General features: G+C 35.6%; 1 protein-coding gene across 2 annotated transcripts in view; it reads left to right on the top strand.

Moving 5' to 3' along the window:
• ZFPM2 (zinc finger protein, FOG family member 2) overlaps positions 1-26,982 on the top strand; it is a 435,319-nt gene that overhangs the window by 83,977 nt on the left and 324,360 nt on the right. The window contains exons 1-2 of one of the 2 annotated variants that reach the window (XM_004679664.2): positions 9,121-9,151; positions 9,372-9,530. In XM_004679664.2, the coding sequence (XP_004679721.1) occupies positions 9,121-9,151; positions 9,372-9,530 (190 nt within the window). Of the gene's footprint in view, positions 1-9,120; positions 9,152-9,371; positions 9,531-26,982 lie in introns of those variants that run through there. The other variant, XM_004679663.1, reaches the window with a different exon arrangement.

Raw genomic sequence — 26,982 nt, 5'->3', positions numbered from 1 at the left:
CCCCCATTTTCCTATTCATTTATATCTTTTTTAAATAAAATAATTTTTAAAAATCGCATCTTTTTTACTTGTACTACTTAACTTTGTTGTATAATTAGGTCTGATATTATAAACAAGCTTTCCAGAATTAATTTGTTTGATAAAAATATTAGGCATATCTTAATGGTGCTTTGTTCCTAAAAAAAAAAAAAAGTGTGTTTTTTCTTGTACCAATCTACAAAGTTATACACACTTAATTCCCTTTGATAAATGTTTATCAGCCACATATCACATGTAAAAGGATCTGTGACTAGGCTAAATTATTTCCTTTTTTGGTCATAGTGCTTTTCAAAATCAATGTGTAATTGTAATGAGACGGCCATGCTTTTACAGTACTGGCCTCTGTGGCTGTCACCTATGGCCTTGGTTGTGCTTATGCTTGGGAGCGTGGGCCCCAGGGCACACATGCCTGATGTTGGACACCTGGTGTATGGTTTGGGCATGCATACGTGAGCACATCTGTGCCTGGAGGCCGAGGCTATAAGGGCAGCGTCACTCACAGGATAACCATGGTGGGCAGTGATGGAGACCCTATGTGAGAGGATGAGAGACTAGAGAGGCATGGCCATGGTGTAAAGAGTAAAGATTTGGTGGGGGGAAGGGTGGGGGACCCACCAGCTTCTTGTCCTCCCCTCCCACACTTCCCTGCCCTTCCAGACTGAGGCTTAGCCAGGTCACAGTTGTTAAAAGAGGCCCTCCCTGGTGGCGCAGCGGGTTAAAGCACAGCACTGAGAATCTGAAGCCGCTTCCGCATGAGTTCAATTCCCGCCGGCCCCGGAGGAGACCACATGGCGTGGCAGACCTCTCCTGACCCACCCGCTGCTCCCCTCAGCAGTGTACTTTGTAGATCTGCCTGTTCTGCTCCCCACTCTGTCTCTGGTGAAGCCTCTCGCCGCCCTTGAGCCTCTGGCCTGTACCCCAGTTCTGTATGCACAAATAAATAAATCTTTAAAAAAAAAAATAGCTACTTATTAAAAAAAAAAAAAAAAAGAGCATTGAAGCCTGAGAGCTCTGGACTCTCCTTACCTGCCTGCTCGAACTGATAGAGGAGCAGTCCTGTGCCTTGCTGGCAATACAACTATGTTCATAGTTCAAGTAACACTAGCTTTTGTTGTGACCATAGTGTTCACTTTGGAAAAGAAAACCTGCTTGCCTGGGCTCATAATCTGACCCAGCTTTTAGAAGGCGAGGGTGGATAGTACCCATTTTGAATAACCAGGGATGGACCCTGGGTTTCATACTGTCGATAAGTTGACTAAGCTTTCTCCAGAAATGTAAGTGGCAATAGTTAAAAGCTGTGTATCTAGACTTTTAATAATATTGAACCACTCTTATTATTTCTTCTTGATTTTTGACTTTAACTTATTACAGTGAAAATCATCCATAAAATTCTCATTTAAGCAAATGGCAAATGACAGGACTAAATGCCCATTACCACTTTGACACAGGCACTGATGCATCTGTACACACAGGTACAGATGAGATGGAATTATAATGGAGAAAGTAAGAAAAATGTACAAATCACTGGAGTTTAGTATCTCTAGGAAACCGTTCCTGCTCACCCATGTTAAAAAATTTATTTTTTCAAAGAAAATAATTTCTAATCTTATGAGTATAAATTTGTCTCCTTAACCAGGTTATCGGCTCCCTTTGTACTGAGGTGATCTAATACCTAACACAGCACCTGTCACATTCTCCACCCTCAGTAAATATTATTCAGATGAGTAAAGAATGAAAGTTAATAAACTTTTATTGTTGAAGTACATCACCGTCGTAGAAAAAACATAGTGTTAGCAATGAGTGCATTTTTATATTTCTTCATGACGTGGTTACTATCTTCAAAAAGTTGAGAATAGCTTTATGGGGCTCCGAACTGAGACTTGATTACAGAATATTTGAATTTCAGTGCCATCTCTGTGACTAATCCCTGGGTCAGCGAACAAGGTGTTTACTAATGAACTAAACTTTTTTAATGTCTATATACTTCCTGAGAGCAAGTTAGAAGAGATTACATTTGTCAGTATTTCCTCATCTGACTTTCTTTTTCATGTGATATCAGTGTTTAATCTATTATGTAAGATTACTTGCTGCTTGTTGCTAGTCTTGCATAAGTTCTAAGCAAAATTACCATTTTCTTGTTAGCTCTATTCAGTTCTTTTGAAAGTTCCCAGAGCAAAGCATTTCAGTGCAAAAAAAAATAAATTAATTAAATTAAAAAATTATTTGGAGATTTCTATATATGAACTATTAATAATACCACCTACAAAAGTAACCAAATAATTCATAGCAAAAAATAATACTTTATTTTAAAAAATCAGAGTTTATTTATTTCCCCTAAAGGAACAATTTGAATATAATCTGACCCCCTTCTTTTCTTTTTACAATGGGATATGGTCACATTGAACCCTCCATTAAAATTTCTCTAAAACTGTATTTTTGCATTAACATTTCAAAACTCAATTTAAATATTCACAGATTTCTTTTTTAATAAACTTAACAAAATTCAGATTTCCTCCAACTTTCTAGATTGAAGGACAGCAGTTGGTCCAGATATAAAAAAGATGTACTGCTATGAGCAAAACCCCAAATCAATTATATAAAAGAAATAACATAACACATGGAAAGAAATTAATCAGAAAAAAGAGTTTCTACTATAAGATTCTCTGGTCTGCTACCTGCAGGCAACAAACGGAAATGAAAAAAAATCAACATTCTTCTGGCAGATAAGAGAAAAATTAATAAAACTGTTTCCTTCCTACTAGATCCCCTGATGCAACTATTGTTAAAAGTGAGTGACTGCAGGAAGAACTTGCTCGTTTAAAATACTGTTTTTTTTTAGACTACTGAAATAAGGTTTTATTCTTGCTGTTAAGCTCAATTACATGAGTTAGTATGGATTTGCACTGTCCAGAGAGCATTCCTTTCCTTGCCCCTTCTCATTAAACAGCTCTGTGGGGTAGGTATGAGACAGATGAAATAGGAATTGAGTGAGAAGCATTTTGAGGTGTGCCTACAGGGTAATGATGATTCCTAAAGAAGTCTGTGTGTAGCAACTGAAGACGCTAAGAGAAGAACTACTGAGAGCCACAAAATATGCCGCAGATAAAATATGTTAAAAAATATTAGTATTCTAGCAGAAGAAATAATCCTACTCTGTAATGAGACAGGGAGAGGTGCATTTTTATAGGTTTCTGCTTTTTAGATTGAAGGTGAGCTTTTGTTTCCATTTATAATTTAGCAAACAGACTGTACAAAATGTACAAAATGTATGATATTAGGAGTATTTTATATTAGAAACCTTTGTGTTTTGTATTTTATGATTAGCTCCAAATGAACAAAGAAATGTGTGTGAGGTATACAGAGGATGGTGCCAAGGCATCCGATTCAGATGTCAGTACACTGCTCCATTCCATGGGAGAAAAGGTGACTTAAGTTTAGAATGAAAAGTCCTAGTTTAATTTCTTTTATCTGTCGGCTGGAATACAGTGTAACTGTGTTGAAAGTTGACATACTTGTGCACTTTCTAGCAATGAGAACCAGAATTTTTCTACCCTTAGTTTATATTTTCATAATGACCCTTTGAAAGGGTGTACCACCAAGTAAATTGGCTCAATTACTATGTGATATACAAATCATGGTGTATATTATCGCTTCAACTGTCAGACTTGAAGATCTCTATGGTTTTATATACATACATACATATACACACACACACACACACACACACACACACATATATATATATATATTAGATTTTCAATACCTTCCAAAGAAATGAATATATTTTTTTGCAAACGACTTTAAAAGTACACAGAAGAGCTGACAAGTTGGAGACATCATCATTACATTTTCATTAAATTCATTAAAATTTTGAGACATTTGTTCCATAGGTATATATCTTTGCTCTGTGTACAAGTAAAATGATATAAAGCTTATGATGGAAGTTTCAAGATTAATAATACTGTCAGGTATAAATATGATCAAAGTGGCATGCATAAGAAGCATTGGAATTAAAAGGTTGGGAAACACTGGTGTGTTTTCAGGGGGAAACTCACCTAGTGGAATTTCTGAGCTTGCTGTGATGGATTATTGTAATTATTGAGACTGGTAATGTTTTAATGTGACTTTCTTCCCACCTGTCAGTTGCAATCAAGGGAGCCCAGTATTCTGAAACAGTCTCATTTTGCTAGGTGGCTAGTCTTGTGCAGCCTCTAAAATGCTTAGAATATTAATGCCTGGGGAAGAGAGTGAATACTCTCAGTAGTTCCGTTATGATGAAGTAGGGTTTGCTTTAATCAAAAGTCATGCAAAATCAAAATAAATACTTAGTAGTAAATTAATGCCAGTGAGTACTTAAGAAAAGGAACCCTTTGGGGAGATTGCATCAGAATTATAGAACTTGGCATTTCTTTCCCCTCTTCTGACTTGGCAATGTATATTAATTTTTGGAACTTAATTTCTGTCTTGGGTGCTTCTGATTCTGAAGTGCTTTGAATTTATATGAACAAAGACATTAAGGTGAGGGCTGGTTTGGTTTACAGTAGAGTGCCAAGGTAGATGGCTGTTTTGTGGAGACAATATATATATTGTTTATGTCTGTAAGACCAATTAGTGGTTCACCAGAAGGGAAGGTGGGTAGGGTAGATGAATTAGGATAAAGGGGACAATAATATGGTGAAGAATAGATTTTAGATTTTAGCAGTGAACTTAATGTGCAATATAAGCATGTTGACTCTCACACCTGAGAGTGAAATGTGAAAATGTAAATTACTTTAATTAAATTTTTTTAAAGATATACTTATTTATGCATGTAGAACTGGGGTACAAACTAGAAGTGTAGGGGCAGTTGGAGGATTCACCAGAGACAGAGTGGGGAGCAGAACAGGCCCACTGACGAAGTACACTACTGAGGGGAGCAGCGGGTGGGTCAGGAAAGGTCTGCTGTGCCATGTGGGTGACCTCCAAGGTAGGGATCGAACTCATGCTGAAGTGGCTTTAGCTTCTAAGTGCTGTGCTTTAACCTGCTGCGCCACCAGGGAGGCCCTAATTAAATGTTTTTAAAGAAAGGCATATTTGATTTAATATTTACAAAACAGGTCTCTACCACTTTTGAATTTATCATATTGCTTATTTCGACCCTCTCCCTTTAGAATTCATTGTATTGTCACCTTCTAGCTCTTAGACTAGTGACTGTGGATGGGTTTCAGGGATTTCATAATCACTGGATTTTTAGTAGTAATTTTCTTCAAATTTAATTTATCTGCAAAGTATATATACTTAGCCTACAAATCTGATTCTTGATTTTCGTTGCATTCAACAATTATACTACCTGTGTATAAGGCAAGATCACTGATTTTGAATGTTGCACTTGTCTTTTACCAACTTCAGATTATTGAAGTCACTATCATATGGAAAACTCTCCCTCCCTTAGGTCCATCTTTACAGTGTAGCCATAGATAGGTACTGACAAAGTGAATGGATTCACCATACTTCACACCATCCATCAGTATGGCCAAGCATTTTGAGTCTGCATAACTCTCTTTAGCTCTAGCCCTTGGAAGACAATGGTAGTGTGGCCAGGTCAAATGGATTTTTAGTACTCAGTTGTGTCTCTTTCTAAAAAATGTAATTATTTAGTTCCCACCCTCTATAATCTCCCAGCCATCTCTGTAATTTTTCCTATATGAAAGAATGCCTACACATTTACTCTGAGATGATTATTAGTGTTATGGATCTGATGTATATTATTGTATTCTTAGCTTTAGGATGCATAGAATAATGAACATTTAATAATGAACATTTTAAAATGTGACAAATGTTTATATTTATAAGCATCAAGATGATTAATTCTGGCAAGTGTGTTTGAATATCTATAAATCAGGCAATTGAAGAGCTGAAATTCAGATTTCCTTACACTTGCCTGCCAAGTGGCCTCAATCAGAAGTAATTTTCTCCATGAGGGCACATGCAGCTCACTCGTGAGTCTTTTCTGAGTAGATATTATTATTTGTGTCAAATTATGTGTGGTGATTTTTCTGAAGTGGACTTCTATGCCCACTAATCCATACACAGGAGGTTCCTTCATTCCCTCCTTCATTGGTGCTATTAATTGTACTTGTGCTTCAAGTGTCTCTTACCCTTTTAAAATGTTGGTTTATGGCCACCGATTATCTGTAAGGTTTTCCTGTTAAAGAAACATGCAAGATAGAAAGTAGAGTGAGATCTGATCTTAAACCACAAATAGTATGCATTTTAAGAGACTCTTTTATTACTAGAGTTTGAGCTGATAGTGTGGCTAAAATGCGTTAGTCGTTTCACATTTTAAAGGTTAGTAAGTTATGTAAATCTGACACTTTGCGAGAAATACAAGTTGACCATTATGTATCACTTTCCTGTGATCTCTTGTAAATATTAACAATTATATTACTGCATTGAGAAAACTGTGCTCAAGAATTTTTCACATTTCATTTAGGTTTTTGTAGTTTGTTTTGGAAAGTAAGTTCTTTTTAATTGTATTCTTGAAATTGCAAAATGATAGGTAACATGGAAAATAATACAGCTCCTGGATTATAGAACATCTATCAATTAAAACTACCATAAGACATCATAATACAGAAAAATAAACTTATGTAAACACAACCATCATAACATGACTGTCTTGTTTACAGATTTATTAAATAGCACTGCATCATGATCTTGTTTCTATTTAAATTTGTAATTGAACTTTTTATTTTTAACATAATTGGTAGATTTGAATTTGATATATCATTAGAGCCAATTTATTAAGCTATATTAAATACTCAAACATATTTAAAATAATTTTTCAGTTACATATTACTTTTGATAAAGACTCTTTTGGGAATGTTAGCATGTATACTCACAACTTCAGTTTTAGAGCAGAAAGCATTTTATTACTACCAATGTTACTATCAATTACTATCATCCATATTCATATGGATGAATTTACTTTGTAGTATGCAGGATTTTAAATTTATCATTATCTAGGGATTGCCAGTGTGAATTCACTAAAATATATATCAACTATTAAAAATATTTATTTTACCGAGATTTATTTATTAGAAAAACCAAAACTAAGAGGAATATATACAGTATTGTCATTTGTTGTAACTGATATTAACAGTTTCTTTACAGAATGTTTTGGGATGGGTATAAATTATGTGAATAGTTAAATATTGGTAACAGATGTCCTATTTTTGGTAAAATCTAAAGAAGTTCCTCTTGATTCGGGGGATTGTTCTAATATTTGCTTCTACTTCCAGTAATTTGAAAGGAGCAATATTTTTTTCAATCTTTAAAGACTGGCTCTTTAAGCATCTCTGAATAATGATGTTAATGTAGGTTAAACATATCAGAAGGTTTCTGTTATAACTTACTTACCTATGCTACCTTTGCATAATGGTTTTATTTATGAAGGAAGGAAGGAATTTAATAACTAGCAAATAATTTCATAACAGTATGGTATATTTATAAAAAGTGTTAAAATAATCTTGAGCTTTCATACAGCTTTTCCTCTTAAGAGACCTTATTCTGGTTAACTAACCTCTTGAGCTTTTTTTTTTCAGGTCTGCAATAGTAATAATTTTCATATCTAACTCACTGATGTGTTTTAATGATCATATAAAAATATTTTAAAATTTCTACATGAAACATAAATGAGACCACTTCAGAAAGTTCTTCTTTAGACCATATTTGTTATTATAATTGTTTGATAAAAATAAGAAATATGGAAAATCTATTATATTTTCATTAGACTCAGAATTAATAACTGAAGTTAGTAGATAAATGTTTTAATTGTTATACTATTTTACATATTCCTTGCTTGTCTTGCTACCAGACCTAATTGTTTGAACAGTTAAAAGATTGTAAATTTTAAACTTGACACAATTAATAAGAGATTAAAAGGAATGAGAACCATGACTTCTGAATGTGATTCATGCAAAAGCAGAGTTCATGTTTGTTTTTTGTTGTTTTTTAAATCCTCTACCTTGAATATAAGAAAATATTATGAGAATGTTTGGAATTAGTACATTTCTCCCTTAATATTTGTTGTTTTGAAGGAAAAAAAAAACGTTTTTCAAATGAGAAACTCCATAAGAGTTTTTTTGCTTGGATATCCATTATTTAAGTCCATGTAACTAATTCTTCACATAAAATGTGTCATCTGAATTTAGCTCTTGAAAATTTGCTTTTGGAAAACACCAAATATGGCGGTACACAGTGTACCTCTATATGGACCCATTTCTTCTTGCTTAGAAATATATGTGCATTTTTTGACCTTGGACATTTCTTAGTGCATTTGTAAGAAGAGAGGGAGACTACCTATGCCATTTACCTCTGTGTGTAGCCTGATGAGACTGCTGACATGAGTGACAATTAGTACAAATTACCATAATTGTGTTCTTTGACAAAATGCCACCTTGCTTCTTTAAAAGCACATGCAGGGTTCTGCTTAGTTCAATGCGTCCAATACTTTGATTCTCTAAGGCAGTCGCAAGTTCACAATCAGCCATGTGGTATCCCCACATAGTTCACTTCAGATCCATCTGAACAACTACAGCCCTCCCTTTCCTTTCAGTAAAATAGGTCCATTAATGTAGTGCACCTCACTCTCATTCACTCTAAGGGAGTTGTATTTTCATTCCTGAAAAAGTATCGCATAAATACAAATTACATTTTTTCATTAGAAAACTACTTTTCAGTTCAGAAAAAAATTCAATTAATTATGAATAGGGTTATGCTTTCATCAGGGAGAGAAATATGTAATTTTTCTTCAAGCCTCAAACACATATAATGAAATCTTTTCTCAGAATCCACTCTTAAGATGGATTTTTAAAAGTATAGACTTTATTAAAATCTCAGTTCAATTAAAATGCATTCAATTACTTTAAATCTTTATTAAAATCTCAGGTAAAATTGTACAACAGTGTAAAAGAGACTTGTACTCTTTACCAGTCAGTTAATTCTAACAAATGAACATGCAGTGCACAGTTTTGCTCTTCAGGAGAGAATAAAAAAAAATAAGCTTTTGGCTTGGAGTTAGGGGGTGGGTAAGGATTGGAGATGGAGGTTGCTTTATCTGTACTTACTTCAGGCTTGGATTCTTTCCACCTCTACTCACAGTGCAATGTTTTTTGTGAATCTAGATGTGACATTATCTGTATCTCTCTTGTGAGTGTTCTTGGTGCTACTACTTGGCCTATGTATTTGAGTACATTTTCCTCACACCTTAATCAAAAAGACCCTACTTAAGGGTTTTATTTCACTGTTTACATTGGATGTTTTTGGTACAGTGTCCCTGATTCTTTTTCAAGGGCCATTAGAAGATGCCATTGAAGAGGAAGAAGAAGAATGTCCATCAGAAGAAACAGATCTCATCTCAAAGGGAGACTTTCCGTTGGAGGAAAGCTTTTCCACAGAATTTGGGCCTGAGAATCTGAGCTGTGAAGAAGTGGAATACTTTTGTAACAAAGGTAATAATTCATGGTTAAATCCAATATGTGAGTCCATCTACTCAGATGATTTTTTAAAGTCTAAAAAAATGCACTGATAGAATGGAATAAAAATACTCAACATGATGTCACATGATTCAAGTCTGAAAATATTCACAACATTTTTAAACATAAATGATTATTTTGAGAGAGAAAAGAAGTAATTCCACTTTAATATTATTTTGTATATTCAGACAAATATTTTCATGTGCCTGGCCCATTAACTGATGATTTTCATGTTGATTGGCTAATCAATCACAGTACACTAAATGTTTATCATTTATTCTTTCAGTCTTTCAACGTATTTTTATGGGATGTCAGCTTTTTTCAAGATGTTGAGTATGAACATTAAATGGGTGTTGAGTGTGAACATTAAATGTGCAGGGGGGGGGTAAGTCCAAGAATTTGACTCTTTCCATTTGAAAATAGAATGTCTTATGATATTGACTTTTAGCAATGAGAATGGTGCTGTTTTAGATATTGTCAAATATGAAACTACTCATTTATTCTCCATTGTAGATACCCTTTTGACATTCGATTATCACCATTAAGGTTCCCCAGACAATGTATTTAGGTGTATTAACAGCTCTGACTTGGAGTGAGGTGGCCTTGCCAATAACTATGACCTCATTTGGCATGTGTGCACAGGTATTTGTTTCTTTTTCAAGAATGAGTTTGTTTCCTCATTATTTTTTACCCATCGGATTATTTTGTCTCTGCATGTGACATGGTCCTTCTGTTGCCTCCTGCACCAATGTACAGTTCCCCAAGTGTTTGGTTTATAACAGCTGTTTTGGCTGATTTACCATGGCAGTTTTCCAGAGGGTATGGCTGAATGTGTGTCTGCTTCCATGTCTGTGTTTGTGCATGTTCTGTTTTTACTTAATGTGTGTTTTTCAGGCAGATAGGGTAACTTTGTAAAGTGGGTTAATTAGTAGGTCCGTGTGAATTTATCACACTTGACAGTCTGAAATCAAGGAGGGAAGTACAACCTCCCCAAAACTGCCAATATAGCTCAGTGTCCACGTGTACATTTAGTACACATTATCACAACTCCAGGAAAACTTGCTCCTGTTGCTGGAGTGTTAGAAACAAAAGACCCCACTCAGATCCCATCCATGTTGTCAGTTGCCTCCCAACCCCTAAAATAGTAGAAATGAAAGGTCAGCACCGACACCCAGATGTACTGAAGTTCGGGAAAATCTCTTGCACGATTAATTTCCAAAGACCTCAAGACGTCTTTATAACTTTGTCCTTGTCTCGAATATCAGATTTGGGGTTGAAAATGAGAATGATATGGACAGAATAGGTCTTCTTTTACTAGTACTGACTCACATTTCAAGATAAACTAATATTAGTTGTTCTAGATGTGAGAATGATATATTGAATAATTTGTAGTTACAGCAATATATATCAGAGCTGAGTAGAGATGAAGAGTTTTCAAATCTATATTTGAAGACATTACATTTTTCTTCTTTGTTAAGAAAAACATCTTTTAGTGCACTACAGAGTGTTTACTTTATGTGGGATTGCAATAAAGAGAGGAGTCGGTACTTGAAAGCTACCATTTATTCTTCTTACTCTTGTTCATGAAATAGTATATGGTTGCAGACATTTCTGTCAATTTAATTAATCTGGCCAGGCAATAATGATAGACATTGTTCGGTATAGTTTACATTTTGAAGCAATCATTGGTTTAGGGCTATGTTTGGTGAAAGAATAAAGAACTCCAACTTTTTTTAAAGATTTATTTATTTATGCATACATAACTGGGTACAGGCTAGAGGTGTGGAGGGTGAGAGGATTCATCAGAGATAGAGTGGGGAGCAGAACAGGCAGACTGACGAAGTACACTGCTGAGGGGAGCAGTGGATGGGTCAGGAGGGGTCTGCCATGCCATGTGGATCACCTCCGGGGCAGGCGGGGATTGAACTCATGCTGAAGTGGCTTTAGCTTCTCAGTGCTGTGCTTTAACCCATTGGGCCACTAGAGAGGGCCAAGAACTCCAAGTTTTTAAAAGCATTTTTAAGATAACTTTGGCTTACAACATTGTACATGACTTAGAAGTGTAGATAACACCCATTATGTGAATGTTACCACACCACCAAGCTACCTATAGTCCTCCACCATAGACTATATGTCCTCTCCCCACTGGGCACTCCCCCTTCTTCCCTTTCAGGTAACCTTACTGTTACAGAGATCTTCAGACTTTAAGTGTAGTAGTTTCTTGAAAGAAGTAATGACAGACTCTTACACAATTACATAATTATGCATACATAATTATGATCTCAGACAACTATCTCCTTCTATACCAGAGTCTTATATGAAAAATAATAGGCCTTTAGGAACTTAAAAAATTGAATTATAATTGTTAAGTACATTGTTCAGTGGATATTTTTGTTAGCTGTTTGATGAGCAGTTAGAGTGTAAAAGAAATATATCAAATGTATCACTAGACTATTTATTGTATGTAGGTCATAAATAAGGTATGCTGAATAAATTAAATTATTAAAATAGAGCTCTAATGTTTAGTTTGAAACAAAAAAGCAATAAGTAAGAGTAGCACTTTATTTTCACACATTTTTTTTAGTATAAATACTATCACTGTTTGAAGCTACTTTACTTGAAATTACTTAATTGAAAGAAAACTCATTATTTTACTCTTGTTGAATATGAACCCTGGGAATTTCCATTAAAGTCAGTAGTAACTGGCATGAAAGAGACAACTCTGATAGATACTGCATCCCCCCCCCCCCCCCCCCGGGGCCTCTGAGGGATCACCTTGGCCCGCCGCCTGGAAAGTCGTGGCAGGGCACGGGGGCCCCCCCCCCCCCCCCGCCCCGGGGCCTCACAGGGTTTCTATTCATTTTTTACTTAAGTTGATTGGCTACAATAGGAAGAAAATTCTCTCTGAAAAATTAGAAACTAATCTTTTGGTAGAAATTCATGTTTCTTAATGATACACAATTGTATTTTCTTTCCAGTGTAGGGAAGGAGATAGATTAGATATTCAAAGAGTGAAGACACTTAAATAGTTAATGGTGCCAGTATTATGATAGGAAAGGTACCTGAGAGCTGTTCCTCTGGAGAAAAACATGTTTTACTTAGGCTCATTGCTGAAACATATACATTTAGTACATATTCTAAATCCTTTACAACTTAAAAATTGCCAATACATACAGGAAAATGAGATGGGTTTTCTAGAGTGTTTCTTCCACTAAAGATCTAGTGCTGATCAAAATTTATCAGTGACATTGTTGTTTTGGTGGGTTCCAGGGATATGATTTTTGAAGATCAAATGCTTTATTCTTAAAGGAAAGCATAGTTATAATTCTCACATCACATAACTGCCTTCAGTTTTCCAATAAAGTATTTTTGGCGTGCTGGGGGAAAATGCTGAGGATACACAATATATAAAGTCACATATACTTTGTTTTAAAATATTTACTTATTTATGCATACAGAACTGGGGTATGGGCCAGAGGTGGGAGACAGAGTAGAGAGCAACCCAGGCAGATGTACTGAAATGCACTGCTGAGGGGAGCAGCCGTTGGGTCAGAAGAGGCCTGCCACACTATGTGGGTCAGCCCCTTGGCTGGGGATCAAACTCGTTCTGCAGTGGTTGTGATAACTTCATAGCATTGTGCTTTTGCTGGTTGTACCACCAGTGAAGCCCCCACAATATACTTTTATTCGTACTTTAGCAGCTATCTTACAAAAAGCAACTCGGTGTGATTATAACTCTTTTAAAGACAGGAAAGAAAAATTCTGTGTTTTATACATTGATGAGGTTGCTTATTACAAGTAAAGTTCCTAATTCCTTTGGAAATTGTATTTCTACACTATATAGGATATTTTTAGTATTTAGAATGACTTACAATTGTAGTGTTTTTCTCAGTTCTAAACAGAGGAATATATTATATTTTCTTGATGCCAAAGGATAGGCCTTCAAGGTATATTAGTAAATTTGTTAGTTATTAAAAGTCATGTGATTAAATACAATACAGATCACTCTTATAATGTACTATTCATTAGAGTTGGCAAAAAGTGCTGGTCAGAATTTTGCCAGTCTTAAACATGTAAATTTTTTTTTAAGATTTATTTATTTATTCATATAGAACTAAGGTGCAGGCCAGAGATGCAGAGGGTGAGAGGATTCACCAGAGACAGAGTGGGGAGCAGAGCAGGCAGATCGACGAAGTACACTGCTGAGGGGAGCAGCGGGCGGATCAGGAGAGGTCTGCCACGCCATGTGGATCTCCTCTAGGGCAGGCGGGAATCGAACTCATGCAGAAGTGGCTTAAGCTTCTTAGTGCAGTGCTTTAACCTGCTGCACCACAAGGGAGGGCCCACATGAATCCAACGTACAAATATTCACAATTAGAAATGGGAAAGATCACCTTTAATAAACCCTGGCTATAACTGCAGTTCTGAGAATTGGGGCTGGCAATGCTATTGAAGTTCCCTATGTCAGTTTTTACTCGGGAATGGATGCATATTTCATGTTTTTCTTATTCATCTTTGAAATGAATGAAATGGACTGTTTTTTAAAATATGCTATTTCAAAATAGCTTTATAATCTTATTGAAAATTTTTTAGTTAAATATTAAGCAATACTTTTTGTTTGCATCATCCTTTTTGTACAGTGGGTTTAGATCACTTGGCATCTTGCCTTACAGTATCTCTGAGAGGAAGGAAACAAGCAAGAATTATTTCCTTGAATTTACAGATGACGAAGACATCAAGGCAGGGCCTATAAGTGCTACAAATTTCCTGTGGTAGTGAATTATTTGTGTTTCAGTGACTTTTTTCTTCTGGTTTTTATAATCAACATAGCATAACTGTGCCAGTGTAGAACAAAGCAAGTTCATATAGCTTAATATGTAGGTTGTGTGCAAAGCAGCCAAGGGAACTTCTTAGTATGTCCCTGCTGGTAGGTGTGAGCTTTTGCATATTGTGATTCCTTGATAAAACCAGAGATGGTTACATCATAGAATCGACTGGAGCAGTTCTAACACTGGCCCACACTTATTAATTATTTTGGAGAGAACTTTCCCACTGAAATACTCTAGTTTGTTAATGTCTGAAGTGCAGTAGACATATCTTGGGATACGTTCCAGGAGAAAGTCACAGGATATGTGAACAGGAAGAAAAGTAATACGGTCAGTATGAATGCAATGCTAGTAACAAACAACCTGAGCAGTAGATGTGAACAAATTTTTGAATCATCAAAGTTCTTATTAAGTGTTCTTATTTTATGCCATCCTCTACAGACAGCTGGAAGGGAAAATTATGCCGCATTATAATTGGTTCTGTAAGAAAAAACAACTTTAATTCTAGTACAACTATTTGGGTATGAAGAATGATCAGATAAATCATTGGATATAGTGCTTAACCTAAGTGATGAACTATATTAACCTTTCATTCTGGAAAGACGAGGGCTTAAAAAGAGCATAAATCCATAAATAGTTTTACCATATCCAAAAAAATTGATGGAGGTAGTATGTAGAAAGCAAAGGTTGTATTTCTATTTTAAAGTAACTTTAAAATCAGCTTTTTTATTTAAAAATCTCTAAAATAGAAAAGATGCAAAGCATGTTACACAAAACAGAATAAAACCTGAGTTACTCAGACTTGAATATAGCTCTAACCCTACAGGTTATTAATATTGAACATAAGCAGATATTAATTGGGTTGATAGAATTGTTCAATTCTGTATAATAGATCAAATTCAATACAACTCAACACACATACTAAGCATCCTCTGTATGCCAGTTCTCTTTCCAGTGCTGGGGATACAGCAGAGTCAAAAATTACTTCTTGGTCTCAGGAGGAGAAAGATACCATAAGTAACCACAATCACACTGTAGAATATGAAGGGTGACGCTGGTCAGTATGAAGAAAAACAATGCAAGTGAGGGTGATGGGAGTCCCCTGAGGTGAGTGTAAGTGGGTGGGTGTGCATTCTATTTTCAAGAGTGATAGAGTAGGTGAATTTTGAGCAGAACTGTGAGGGAAGTGGTCAAGTCACCTGTCTCCTTGACACTAGTGTTTTCAGAAGCCAGATGGGGACAATGCAGAGCTCCCCAGCTCTGGTGTAGTCTTACCCATGGAACTTGCTGCTCCAAGAATCTGTTGGGTTCCCACCACAGTGGAAGGCTTGGGTGAGTCATGGAGAAAGATGAGATCTGACAGAGAAGGGGCATGACCCTAAAACCATTTGAAGATGTGTAGAAAAGAAAGGTCTGCAGAAAGAAAAGGTAAAGGCAGGAAGTGGAAGCATGTAAATTGGGACAGCTGTTAGGAGATATAGATAACCCCAGTCAGAAGTATCCCTTTCGCCAGGGCTCAATGATAATTCTATCTGGAGGTCATTAATGTAGTTTCTATATGAGCTTTTTGGGGGGTGTCTGAGGATGACAGGAGTCACCTTTCTCCCTTCCACAATACCAGAGTACGGTGTGAGTTCTCTATGTCTTTTTGCATCCTTGAACATAAAGTAAGGAAGCATGAGAAGCAGAACAAATTTCATCAGAGTGCTTACCTATCTCTGCTAGTAATCTTCTAGAATCATTGAAACGTGCCTCTCCCATTCTACCTTCTTTTCTTTCTATCAGTACAAGCAGTACTTTGTTTAGGCATTGAGAGGTAATTGATGGAAAACATATTTTTTCTTGGATTGTGACAAACCCAAGCCTAGATGTAACTCCCTACCCCTTGGGTTATGGTAAAATGAAAAAAAAAAAAAATACTTAGATCATTAATACTAAGAAGAGGAAGAAAACAAAACACACCTTGTAGACTGGGTGTAGGTGTAGTAACTGCCTGTTTTTCATTTCATTCAGTGTCAGATATTCATGGTATTTCGTTTCCTATTTTCTTATTTATTAGTTCAATAGCAAGTCTATTTACTGGTATTTGATAAACCTTTTTCAATCAATATGGTTTCTTTCTTTTCTTCCTCATTTATACATTTAATCACATGATGTTGCCTCTTCTTATACTTGGCCACTGGACTCAGAATCAGCAAAGGCAGCTCTAACACCATAATCACTTTGCCTCAATAAGGAAGGAGCTCTTTACAGGCAACATTTTTTTTCTTTTTTCTTAACGGGATTAAGAAGCTGAGCTTTTTAAATTCTTGCATATAACATTGACATTTGCAGGGTGTGTTTGGACTGGGGAGTTCAAAGAGAAAGAATAAGAAAGAAAAGCCAATATGACTTTGTTTTTTACCTTGCTGGAGGATCTGTTTGTGCAAATCGCCTCTAAGCTTATTGACCTGGATCTTTGACTCCTGTGTTCTCTGGATTTGGCTGGAGTGGGGACACTGATGGAGCCCTGATAGAGCTGATTGAACAGCCCCCAGCTTTGCTTGGCACAGACCTCCTTTCCCTTCTCTGCCACCTCCTCCTCCCTCCACATGACATTATTGTTCCTTGGCAAACTCTGTTTTCCTGGATTCAGTACTACTTTTTTTTTGAAATTACTTTTAAAATCATTACATTTTTTCATACATAAGTCACCTTATGATACAAAATGGCAAATACAGTAAATTTTTTAGGCAGATATGGAGGTTATATCACTGTCCTTGTGTTTTTATCTTATGAGATGGAAAAAGAAAACCTCCTGACATTGTGGTAGCACTCATTTCTGTCCATCTTAAAATCCCCCAAACAAGTTTTTATTTGGAATATATTTGAATTTTTTTTCTTAAGCCATAATTGTTGGGAAAATGAGGGATCCTTTGAAGGCGATTTACTTTATGTAGGATGGTCAGGGTTTTCCTGTTGTTGATGCAACCGTAGGGCATGCAAATTTTGTCCATAGTTTAGTGTTTTGTATTAGGGTCAGATCAGCTTTGTCTGTCTACCTCATCTCTGCTATATTATCATAATAAAAAGGATTTATTTTGTGCAGTGTTGAAATGACTCATGATATTATTTTACAAATCATATATCATAAAATATAGCACTTCCTTGCATATGATAAACTAAGTTCATTATTTTTCTGTTTGCTGGCCATCAACAAATCTCCACTGTGCATTTTGCTAAAAATATTTTTGAAGCATATTAAAACACAATTTAATATATGATTACCTAATTATTTTATAATCTATAAATTATTTCTTATTGTAATGAAGTCTATTTTATTCTTTTACCCACCTATAAGTCAAAGGATATTTGCTTAATTTTTAATTTTACCCTTATTGTGTATCAGGGACATTGCTGTTAATAATAAAAATTTAAAGTCAATTTAATAACATATTTTACCATTTAGAGAATTCCCTTTTGGGTTTATGTTTAAAGTTTCTGCAAGTGCAAAAACATATTTTTACTGTAAAATTTAGTGTAGATTTGTCATTTTGCCTGTAATGTAAGTCAAGAGAAAAATAAGAATTCATTTAACAGCTGGCATTTTATACAAGGCTTAAACACGTAGATAGTAAGAGGCATCTGCATTATTGATTGACTTTTTCACTTTTAATCTAGATATTGAATTAATTAGTCATTAATTTTAGCTGCATTCTATAAAGGGGAAGTACTTATTTGTAATCCCTTTTATTGCTACCTTTTCTTGTATGTTTTACATAAAATAAGCCTGTATTTCTTGAAATAATTTGTTTTGATCAAGTTATATATATATATATGTATATATATATATGCACTTATTTTAAACTAAGTATTTAAACACCTTTAATTTGCTCCAATTTTAAAAATATATGGGACAATTTGTGCCAATCTGCTTTGATGTTTGGAAGTCATTTGCATCTTAGTAATTCATAATTTATAGAAATTTAAAGGAATTACAGCATTAGGAAAGTCTGGAAACAATGTACTTTAATCATATGGAATTAATATAATTGACAACCTTGAATTTGATTATGATTTGAGGTATTCTGGAGAAACTCATCTCTTAGAAGTGGTGTTTCTCCTCTTAAATGTCATAAATGATTGGAAAATATTCTTTGGTTCCATGTTAACACTTTTTTTAGTCTTAAATAAGATTTTTCAAATTTTTAATGTCCTAATATAAAATTCATATTTTCTTGCTAGCATGTAAAATGTCTCTAATGTTTTGATGTTCATTTGGGAAGCAACAAGTAACATTAAAGCATTTGCCCTTCACTGCCTGACGGGATAATCTTTCTCTCTGGTATGCCTAAAGGTATACTGTGTAAATGGAAATGTAGAAAGCTGTGGTATGATGAATTTAATTATAGTAATAAATTCAGTCACTTTTTTGTTGTTCTTAAAAGGTCAAGTAAAAATAACTGTGTTACATCAATGAAGTAAATACTGATAACGAATGCAGATTGCTCTTTCAGCTTTTTCCCAGTTCAATAAGATTTCAGAGATTGGCACTGAGGCTCGGTATCAATTATAATAATTATAGTAATGGTAATAACAACCTTCATTTGCTGACTGCTCCTGAAAGTCAGTCACCCGACTGCACACATATCATCTCTAATCAACTTACTGTCCTGCAGGGTAGATGTTATTTTCACCCGAGACTTCCAAGTCTTATCCAAGTCTTGGCCAAAGTCACAAAACATGAAAGGTTCATACTGAGTTAAAACTTAGGCTATTGGCACTTATAAAAGCAGAGAATTCATTTTGATTTCTGATGTCCTTCATTGTAAAATTTTAGTAGAAAGAGGTATTCATTTGAAGAAAACTAGACCTATCCTTTTCCAAGGTATTTTAAACATGGAATTCTCTAAATACAATTAAACATAGTGTGTCAGTCAAGAAATGGGTATATGCAAAACAGTTAAGGTAAATAAATTAGGAGTGTGCTTAACATATTTCTGTACTTTTGGTACTTCTTTAAAGACTTGCTGTCAATATAAAACAACATGCAATAGAGTTCACATTTTGACATAATGAAAAAGGGTTATATTGGAAATTCTTTAGACTAATTATGCTAACTGGATGATTCTATAGTGCTGATTTGATGGCATGAGAGACGCCGTCACTTGTCCCTACTTCTTATTGTGAAGTTGTTTTCAGGTATTTCAAAGGAATGGACAATCCAAAATCTGTGTACTTGGGCAGAAGCCAGTAATAAATTGCAAGCATGCTTACAAATATACCAGAGACAATTTGAATAGGAATTTCAGCCCTGTAGAAATGTTTGCATAGTGAACTCTTTCAAACAGCTTGACCTTAACACAAAATAAGACCAAATAAAAGCGGAGAAAGGAAGGAAGGAAGAGGGGAAGAGGGCATTGTTTGCAGGGAAAGCTCTGGGCACTGTGAAAACTTTTCACTTTTCTGAAGGAAATGCAGTAGAGCAGATGGTAAGAGTGGAAGTGAGATAAACATAGGAACTGGAAAAGTAAGCAATACATTCTAACAGGTTCCGTATCAAAGATCTGGAGAAGCAGAAAGATTAGACAAGGAACTGTTCTGAAACCTGACAGTGGCTGTATCTAACAGAGTCTTATGCACACAGCAAAGATGGAAAGTGGGATTGCTCAGACACTAGGCTGTGATTATATTTTTCTGACAGTGAGAAGGGAAGGTCTCTTTAAGGATTGTTTTTAAAGATAGAGATTTATCAAGGTGCAATTCTGCAGAACAGATATAAAGCACATTGCTCCCCACTCCACACCTATGATTTAACAATGGGATTTGATGTAATTTCTGTTGTTGCATAGAATTGGCAACAAGCACTATATTTGGGTTTTAAATAAGCTTCATTTTATTTTTCATGTAAAATGTGGTCCAGGCTAGTTAACTAACACTAAGAACTTGTTTCTGGTTGTATAACATAGATCTGTGTGAGCACTCACAATGACTGTGGATGTGTGCAGGCAAAAATGGGAATGTATTAAGAAATGTTACCATTTCTTAAAGAGACAGTCATCCAGTCAGGGGAGGAGACTGGATGCAAAAGTGAGACAAGGCATTCTATAAAAAGAGTAGAGAAAATGTTGAGTTTGGACTGAGGAAGAAGTAGTATGTCGATATTACCAAGCTGCTTAGTGGCAATATGCAGCATTCTAGAAAGAAACTTTTCACTGACATATATCTGCCTCATTTAATCCTGTTCTCCTATATCCATTCCTAATGCCTGACTAGCAAAGAGAAGAAGATACAATAGGGTATATAACAAGAGACAGCAATTTTACAGAAGTATTGTCATTCTGAAAGAAAAAAAAATGGACTGGAAAAATAACAGATACTAAGGGAACCTAAATTTAGAAAAAAAATATATATATATATATGCTCTTTATAATATTGCCAGTCCTGTTGAGGGACTTTTAACGAGACTAAAAACAAATCATTAATAAAAAGCATTTTGAAAATTTATGGAAAAAGCGTATCTCATCATCACACACTTAACATTTCCAAACAGTAATTAGCTATCCTAGTTCTCCTTGTCGTTTATTTAGTAATTATGTAGAGAATTTTGTATTGAATGATAGACCTAGTCTGTTGAATGCCCTGTAGTATTGAACAGAACTTGCAGACTCCTTCCAAGGCCACGGATCCAATTCTATAGTGATGACTTTGTATTCTGTCTTTAAGCAGGCCCTCCCAAATTGTGTGTCAGGCCCCAGAGAGCCTGAGTCAACTCCCCTTATCACCTTCAGTAAACATGGTTGATCTCATAGGTGACAACAATGATGAAGAGTGTTGTTTGATTTCAACTTCCTAATTTCTTTAAATCTCTTAAAACAGATTCCTAACATGTTTTCACTTTTATAATAGATATCTGAATTTCAAACCTATATGATTATAGATCTCTCCCTCGTGGTGCACTGGGTTAAAACATAGCACTGTGAGGTGATCCATAGCTACTGTAGCATGAGTTCAATTCCCATCCAGGCTCATGGCACAGCACACCTCTCCTGCCCCATTTGCTGCCCCCCACAGCAGTGTATTTCAGCGGATCTGACTTTTCTGCTCCCCACTCTGTCTCTGGTGAAACATCTCAAACCCCCACCCCCCACACCTCTGGCCTGTACCTCAGGTTTTGTGTGCATAGATAAAATAAATCTTTAAAAAAAGAGCAAGAATAATTTCCCCTGTGCCTAAAGAGACCCTAGGACCTAAAGAGATGGCTATGAAAGCACTGTGTTAAAAATAGAATTAAAATAATGCATTCTCCCATGTTTCTGAAAATTGTAGATGATGCAGTAGTACTATCTGTTTTTCCTGTGTTATCACCAGCAGCCAGGGACCCCTTGCTGGCCCTGAGGGTGGAGGTGCTGTGGGAAGATCTTGTGGTAAATGGGTCTCCTGATAACATACTTGAGGTGGAAGCTAGATATGGATTTGAGATTGGATGAAACTGATGTGACCTAGAAGATGGGCCTCCCCTCATCCCCCCATACAACACTTTATTGGGATTAGATTCAGTTGTAGGAATAGGTTTCTGGAAACTGCCATCAGACATTCCTGTTTGTGTCCATTTTCTAGAACTGAGTTTTATGGAATGGTCTACCTCACTTAAAAGAGAGGCTGGAGGGCCCTCCCTGGTGGCGCAGCGGGTTAAAGCACAGCACTAAGAAGATAAAGCCACTTCCACATGAGTTCGATTCCCGCCTGCCCCGGAAGTGACCACATGGTGTGGCAGACCTCTCCTGACCCGCCCGCTGCTCCCCTCAGCAGTATACTTCCTCTATCTGCCTGTTCTGCTCCCCACTCTGTCTCTGGTGAAGCCTCTCGCCGCCCCCGAGCCTCTGGACTGTACCCCAGTTCTGTATGCACAAATAAATAAATCTTAAAAAAAAAAAAAAAGAGAGAGGCTGGAAAATACAGTTTTAAAACCAAGTGACTATTGTCCAACTCTAAATTCTATTGCTATGGAAGGTTTTCAGCTAATGGAAAAAGGTTTGCTTACTATTGGGATAATTAATGATTTAAAGCTTTGTAACCATCCACCCATTCAACTTGTATGTTTTATTCATCTACTGGTGAATATACTTTGATAATATATATTACATCAGATACTGTGGGATATGCAGTGGGTATCACGTGATTAACAGAGGGAAGGTCTTGGCACTTCCGGAATGTTCATGTTTGTGGGGAAATAGACAATAATATAATCACAAAAGTGGTTCAGGGTGCTTGACCTAGTGAGGGAGCACAGAAGTGGCCTTAAGAATATGACCCTTGAAGGACCCCCCTGGTGGCAGCATGGGTTAAACTGAAGCACTGTGAAGCTATCGGCAGATGCTTCAGCTCGAGTTGCCAGGGCAGTGACCCAAATGGCGTGGGAGACCTTTCCTGACCCACCCACTGCTCCCCTCAGCAGTGCATTTCAGTCATTCTGCCTGTTGTGCTCCCTGCTCTGATGAATCCTCTCACTGGCCCTGCAATGCTGGCCTGTACCCCAATTCTGTATGCATAAGTAATAAATAAATCTTTAAAAAATTATATGGGTCTTGAAGAAAAAATAAAAAAAGAGTATGACCCTTGAGCTGGCATCTATTGCTAAGTAGGCACCTATTAGGTAAATAGAGGTAATTGAGCATCAGAGTGAGTGCACAAGGTTGGCAAGAACTTCATGAGCTTGTAAAGAGAACAGTGGGGTCTATGGAGTGAGCTGATTCTAGGAGATAGGCATGGACCAGAGCTAACAACATGGACAGTGACCCTAAGACAAAGGAAAGGAAATAACGAAAGAACATGTAAGAGACTAAGTCAAATATTTTAAAGCTGAAGTATTAAATGTAAATTTGAGTTTCCCAGAAGCAATAGTAGAGAGACAAAAACAAGATGAGTATGATGTAATTCCAGTGGCCAAGCAGCAGATAAAAAAGTTTGTTAGGACAAAAAAGTGTTATTTGCTATTTGTGACCTCAAAGAGAAATTCATCATTATGGTTTGCGAGCAGGAGTTACATAGTGGACTTTCAGATACGAACCTAAGTCTTTGTTAGTTGTCCCAGAATTTGCATTTTCCTTTGGCTTTAGCATTTTGGATATGTGATTTAAATAAAGTCTATTTATAGTGAGTAAATTATAATAATGAAACTCTATGTAAATGAGTGATTGTTATGAATCATATTCTTAAATGGATTATGAGAGCCATGGCCTCTCTGGGATGAATCATTTTGTTAAAAAGGGAAAAATAAACAATAAGATTGTATACAAAGCAATATTCACATATTATTATCTTTTTAAATTGGTTGGATTTTTTTCTGTGTAGGTTGGTGGGTTGAAGAAACAACTTCAGAGATTGTAAGATTTGGTTTTACTTTTTTGTTGTTGTTATTAATGATGATTTCTTATAGTGAATTCTGGTACAAGGCTTTAAGACTGAGACAAAGGAAAGAGATAGTGGTATTTTGATGGCAGCACAACAGATCTGTGAATAAGCATATTGCAGTTGAGAATCCTCATTGACAGACTATCAGGCTTTATTTTGTCTCCAAGAAAAGACTACTCGATGGAATAGCATGTAGTAGTTTTAGAGGGGGTTTCTTTTTAACAGCAATGGACTTTTTATGGTGGGTGGAGAAGAGGAAGAGATAATAAGAAAACATACTGGAATGTAAACTTTGACCTGCGTGTTTTAGAAATACCTTTTAAAGAATGTCTCCCCCTTCCTGACTTGCTTACATATTGATTCTTTAAAGTGTTCATTGACAGAAATAATGAGTGGCATTCCTTAAATGAGATACTGCTTAAAATTTGCTTCAGTTTATCTCATCTGGACATTTCCCTAGGTTTTAAATCTTCATTGAATTTAAACTTTGGCAAAAAACATCTTTGCACATGGAGAATGATGTTAGCATTAGGGAGAAATGTTCACTATTGTAGAAAGAATTTATGTACCTCTCTCTTTTCTTCCTAAATTTACCATTACTTTCCATTTGACTTTTGTGTGACATAGTTAACATAAATATTAGTGTCTTGAATATTCTTATTTACTGTAATAAAATGTCACAGATTATAATCATTTTTTCCAGGTATTCAGTTTCTCCTCAAAATAACAGACTTAGCTTTGAACCCTTGTTATCAACTATTTCAAGATTGTTTCCTCATTCAGGATCTTAAATTTTATAATCAAATAAATATGGATTATTTTCTTGTACCGTGTTTAATCACCCATGTTTTTTAGGTATGAAAAATGCTGTTATAAATTACAGGAAATGACATATATTTTTTGAAATAGTTGTGTACTGAGTCTAGCTATCCAGAACATGGCAAAATTCCACATTTTTTTTGATATTTGTTGTGAGTCAAAGGGAGATTTGAGTCAGACACCATTATAGAGTTTCACAGAACACTGGACCTATTTTTCAAATAGTTGAGGATGTATAAATATCCTTTTAGGTATCAGCATAAAGGGGTAACAATTGCATGCTTTTGTTTTTGTATCTGGAGATATAAACATGTCTATAATTTGGCAATTCAACATGACACCTTTGCTTGGATAATCTGTAACCAAACAATTGTTTTAAACCAAGCAAGATTGTGATGCTATTAGGCAAACACCAACTGAATCTTCAACTTTAATGTCCTCGCCCTTCAATACAAACTGCAGTTTTCTGTTTTTGACTGTTATAGTCCTTTAACCAAAGCTATCTTGTCTGATGATAAAACCATAAGTGTATGAAGCACACACATTTTTCATCTCTTTTATGACCTTATCTTTCATGAGCGGCTTCTGTGAAGGTATCCTAACTATAGGAAGCACCTGGAAAACATATGTGATATCTATTCTCTGATAAGCAGTTGTGAACAAGAAAGCAGATCTGTCACTTCTGAACTGTTCATTGTTAAAAAATACTTTGATGATTTAGCTGATTGCAAAATACATTATAGGGATGACTAACAGCTACAGTAACACTCCTAGCCAAGAAAGTTCAATAGTTATAGTGTACAAGAATTTCTATAAGAGGTTAATATTGATAGGAACTACATGGATTAAAAGAACAGGGTTGAGGAAGGCTGTTTGCTTGCAGGACTGCTTTCAAACACTGCTGCTATTTTGTGCTGAAAAAAGGGGCTGTTTTGGAAAGCAGTAAATCTTTAATTTCTACAGGAATGTCTAACTTTCAGTGAAAAGCAGTTTGTGTTTTTCAAATTATTCTTGCCTGGCAAGCAGAACTGCTGGCTTCACCACCTTGCCAACAATACCTATTATGGAATTTAAAGATGCAGTTTCATGTATACCAAAAACAAAATTCTAATCCATTTCCCTAGCGATTTGTGCTGTGTGTTATTATATTGCTCAATAACACCTGCAATTCCCTGCTATAGGAATCTCATTGATTCTGAAAACTAGACTAAGGAATACGAAAGAGTCCACAAAATATGTGTGATGTCTTTTAAAAGAGCAACCAAAGAGTTTGATCTTGCAGCAGAAAACCATTAACTCCGTAGTCATAATTTTAGACATATAAAATTTATCATTTGACATTTATTCCATTTCATCATTTTATAAATTAGTCTCTAGATGTATGTATAGCCACTTCCCATTAAATGTTTGTGTTTTGCTAAAAATACACTGAAATTTCTACTTAATAGTATGTGAATAAAGAATTTAAAAAGTGAATGAATGGATGTTGAATCCATCCCTCATCTGTTACTCTCTTCCTAGCATCCTTCATTTTTTCCTTTTCCTACCAACAATGATATTGGAACAGTATCTTAGCAAACTTGTCATTATTATCTTGGCTATTAATTATTCATGCATTTTCTATAAGCTACTCTAGAGTGCTGATTTCAAACATACAAGGATTAAAAATGGATAGAAGACTTTAAAAAAGATGGTCAATAAAGTCATTTCCATTCAAATCAAGAAGCTGGAGTTGGGTCAATATCAAAATAAAGTTCTATTTATAAATTTTCCATGAGAATAAACATATTGAAAAGAAAGATTAAAGTCTCTGAGGGAAAATAGTGTTCATTAAAAGTAATTCAGAGATTTCATATTTGATTAAGCTATTTTTGTAATCATCTCACTTTTCATTAGTAAAAACATTAAAAATGAATTGGGTAAAAAATTACCATGGCCCTCCCTGGTGGCGCAGCGGGTTAAAGCACTGCACTACAAAGCTTAAGCCACTTCAGCATGAGTTCAATTCCCGCCTGCCCTGGAGGAGTCCACATGGAGAGGCAGACCTCTCCTGACCCGCCCACTGCTCCCCTCAGCAGTGTACTTCGTTGATCTGCCTGTTCTGCTCCCCACTCTGTCTCTGGTGAATCCTCTCACCCTCCGCATCTCTGGCCTGTACCCCAGTTCTGTACGAATAAATAAATAAAATCTTAGAAAAAAAAATTACCATAAAAATGAGAACTATTTTCTGAGATAAACTTAGTAGGTCATGTGTCTAAAAGTTGAAAAATATGGCATATTTTAGTTTTTCCATAGCAATAATGTGCTGAAACAATTAATTAGCAGATGTACTTCTGTTACAAGTAGGTTATAGCAAAAAAACAGTGGTGTCCAAATCTAATTTTCTAACT

This window comes from Condylura cristata, unplaced genomic scaffold, assembly GCF_000260355.1.
Source record: "Condylura cristata isolate star-nosed mole 26May11 unplaced genomic scaffold, ConCri1.0 scaffold00009, whole genome shotgun sequence".
In the NCBI taxonomy this organism is placed as follows: domain Eukaryota; kingdom Metazoa; phylum Chordata; class Mammalia; order Eulipotyphla; family Talpidae; genus Condylura; species Condylura cristata.
The sequence above is the reverse complement of the archived record's forward strand: the minus strand, read 5'-3'. Positions and strand labels throughout refer to the sequence as shown.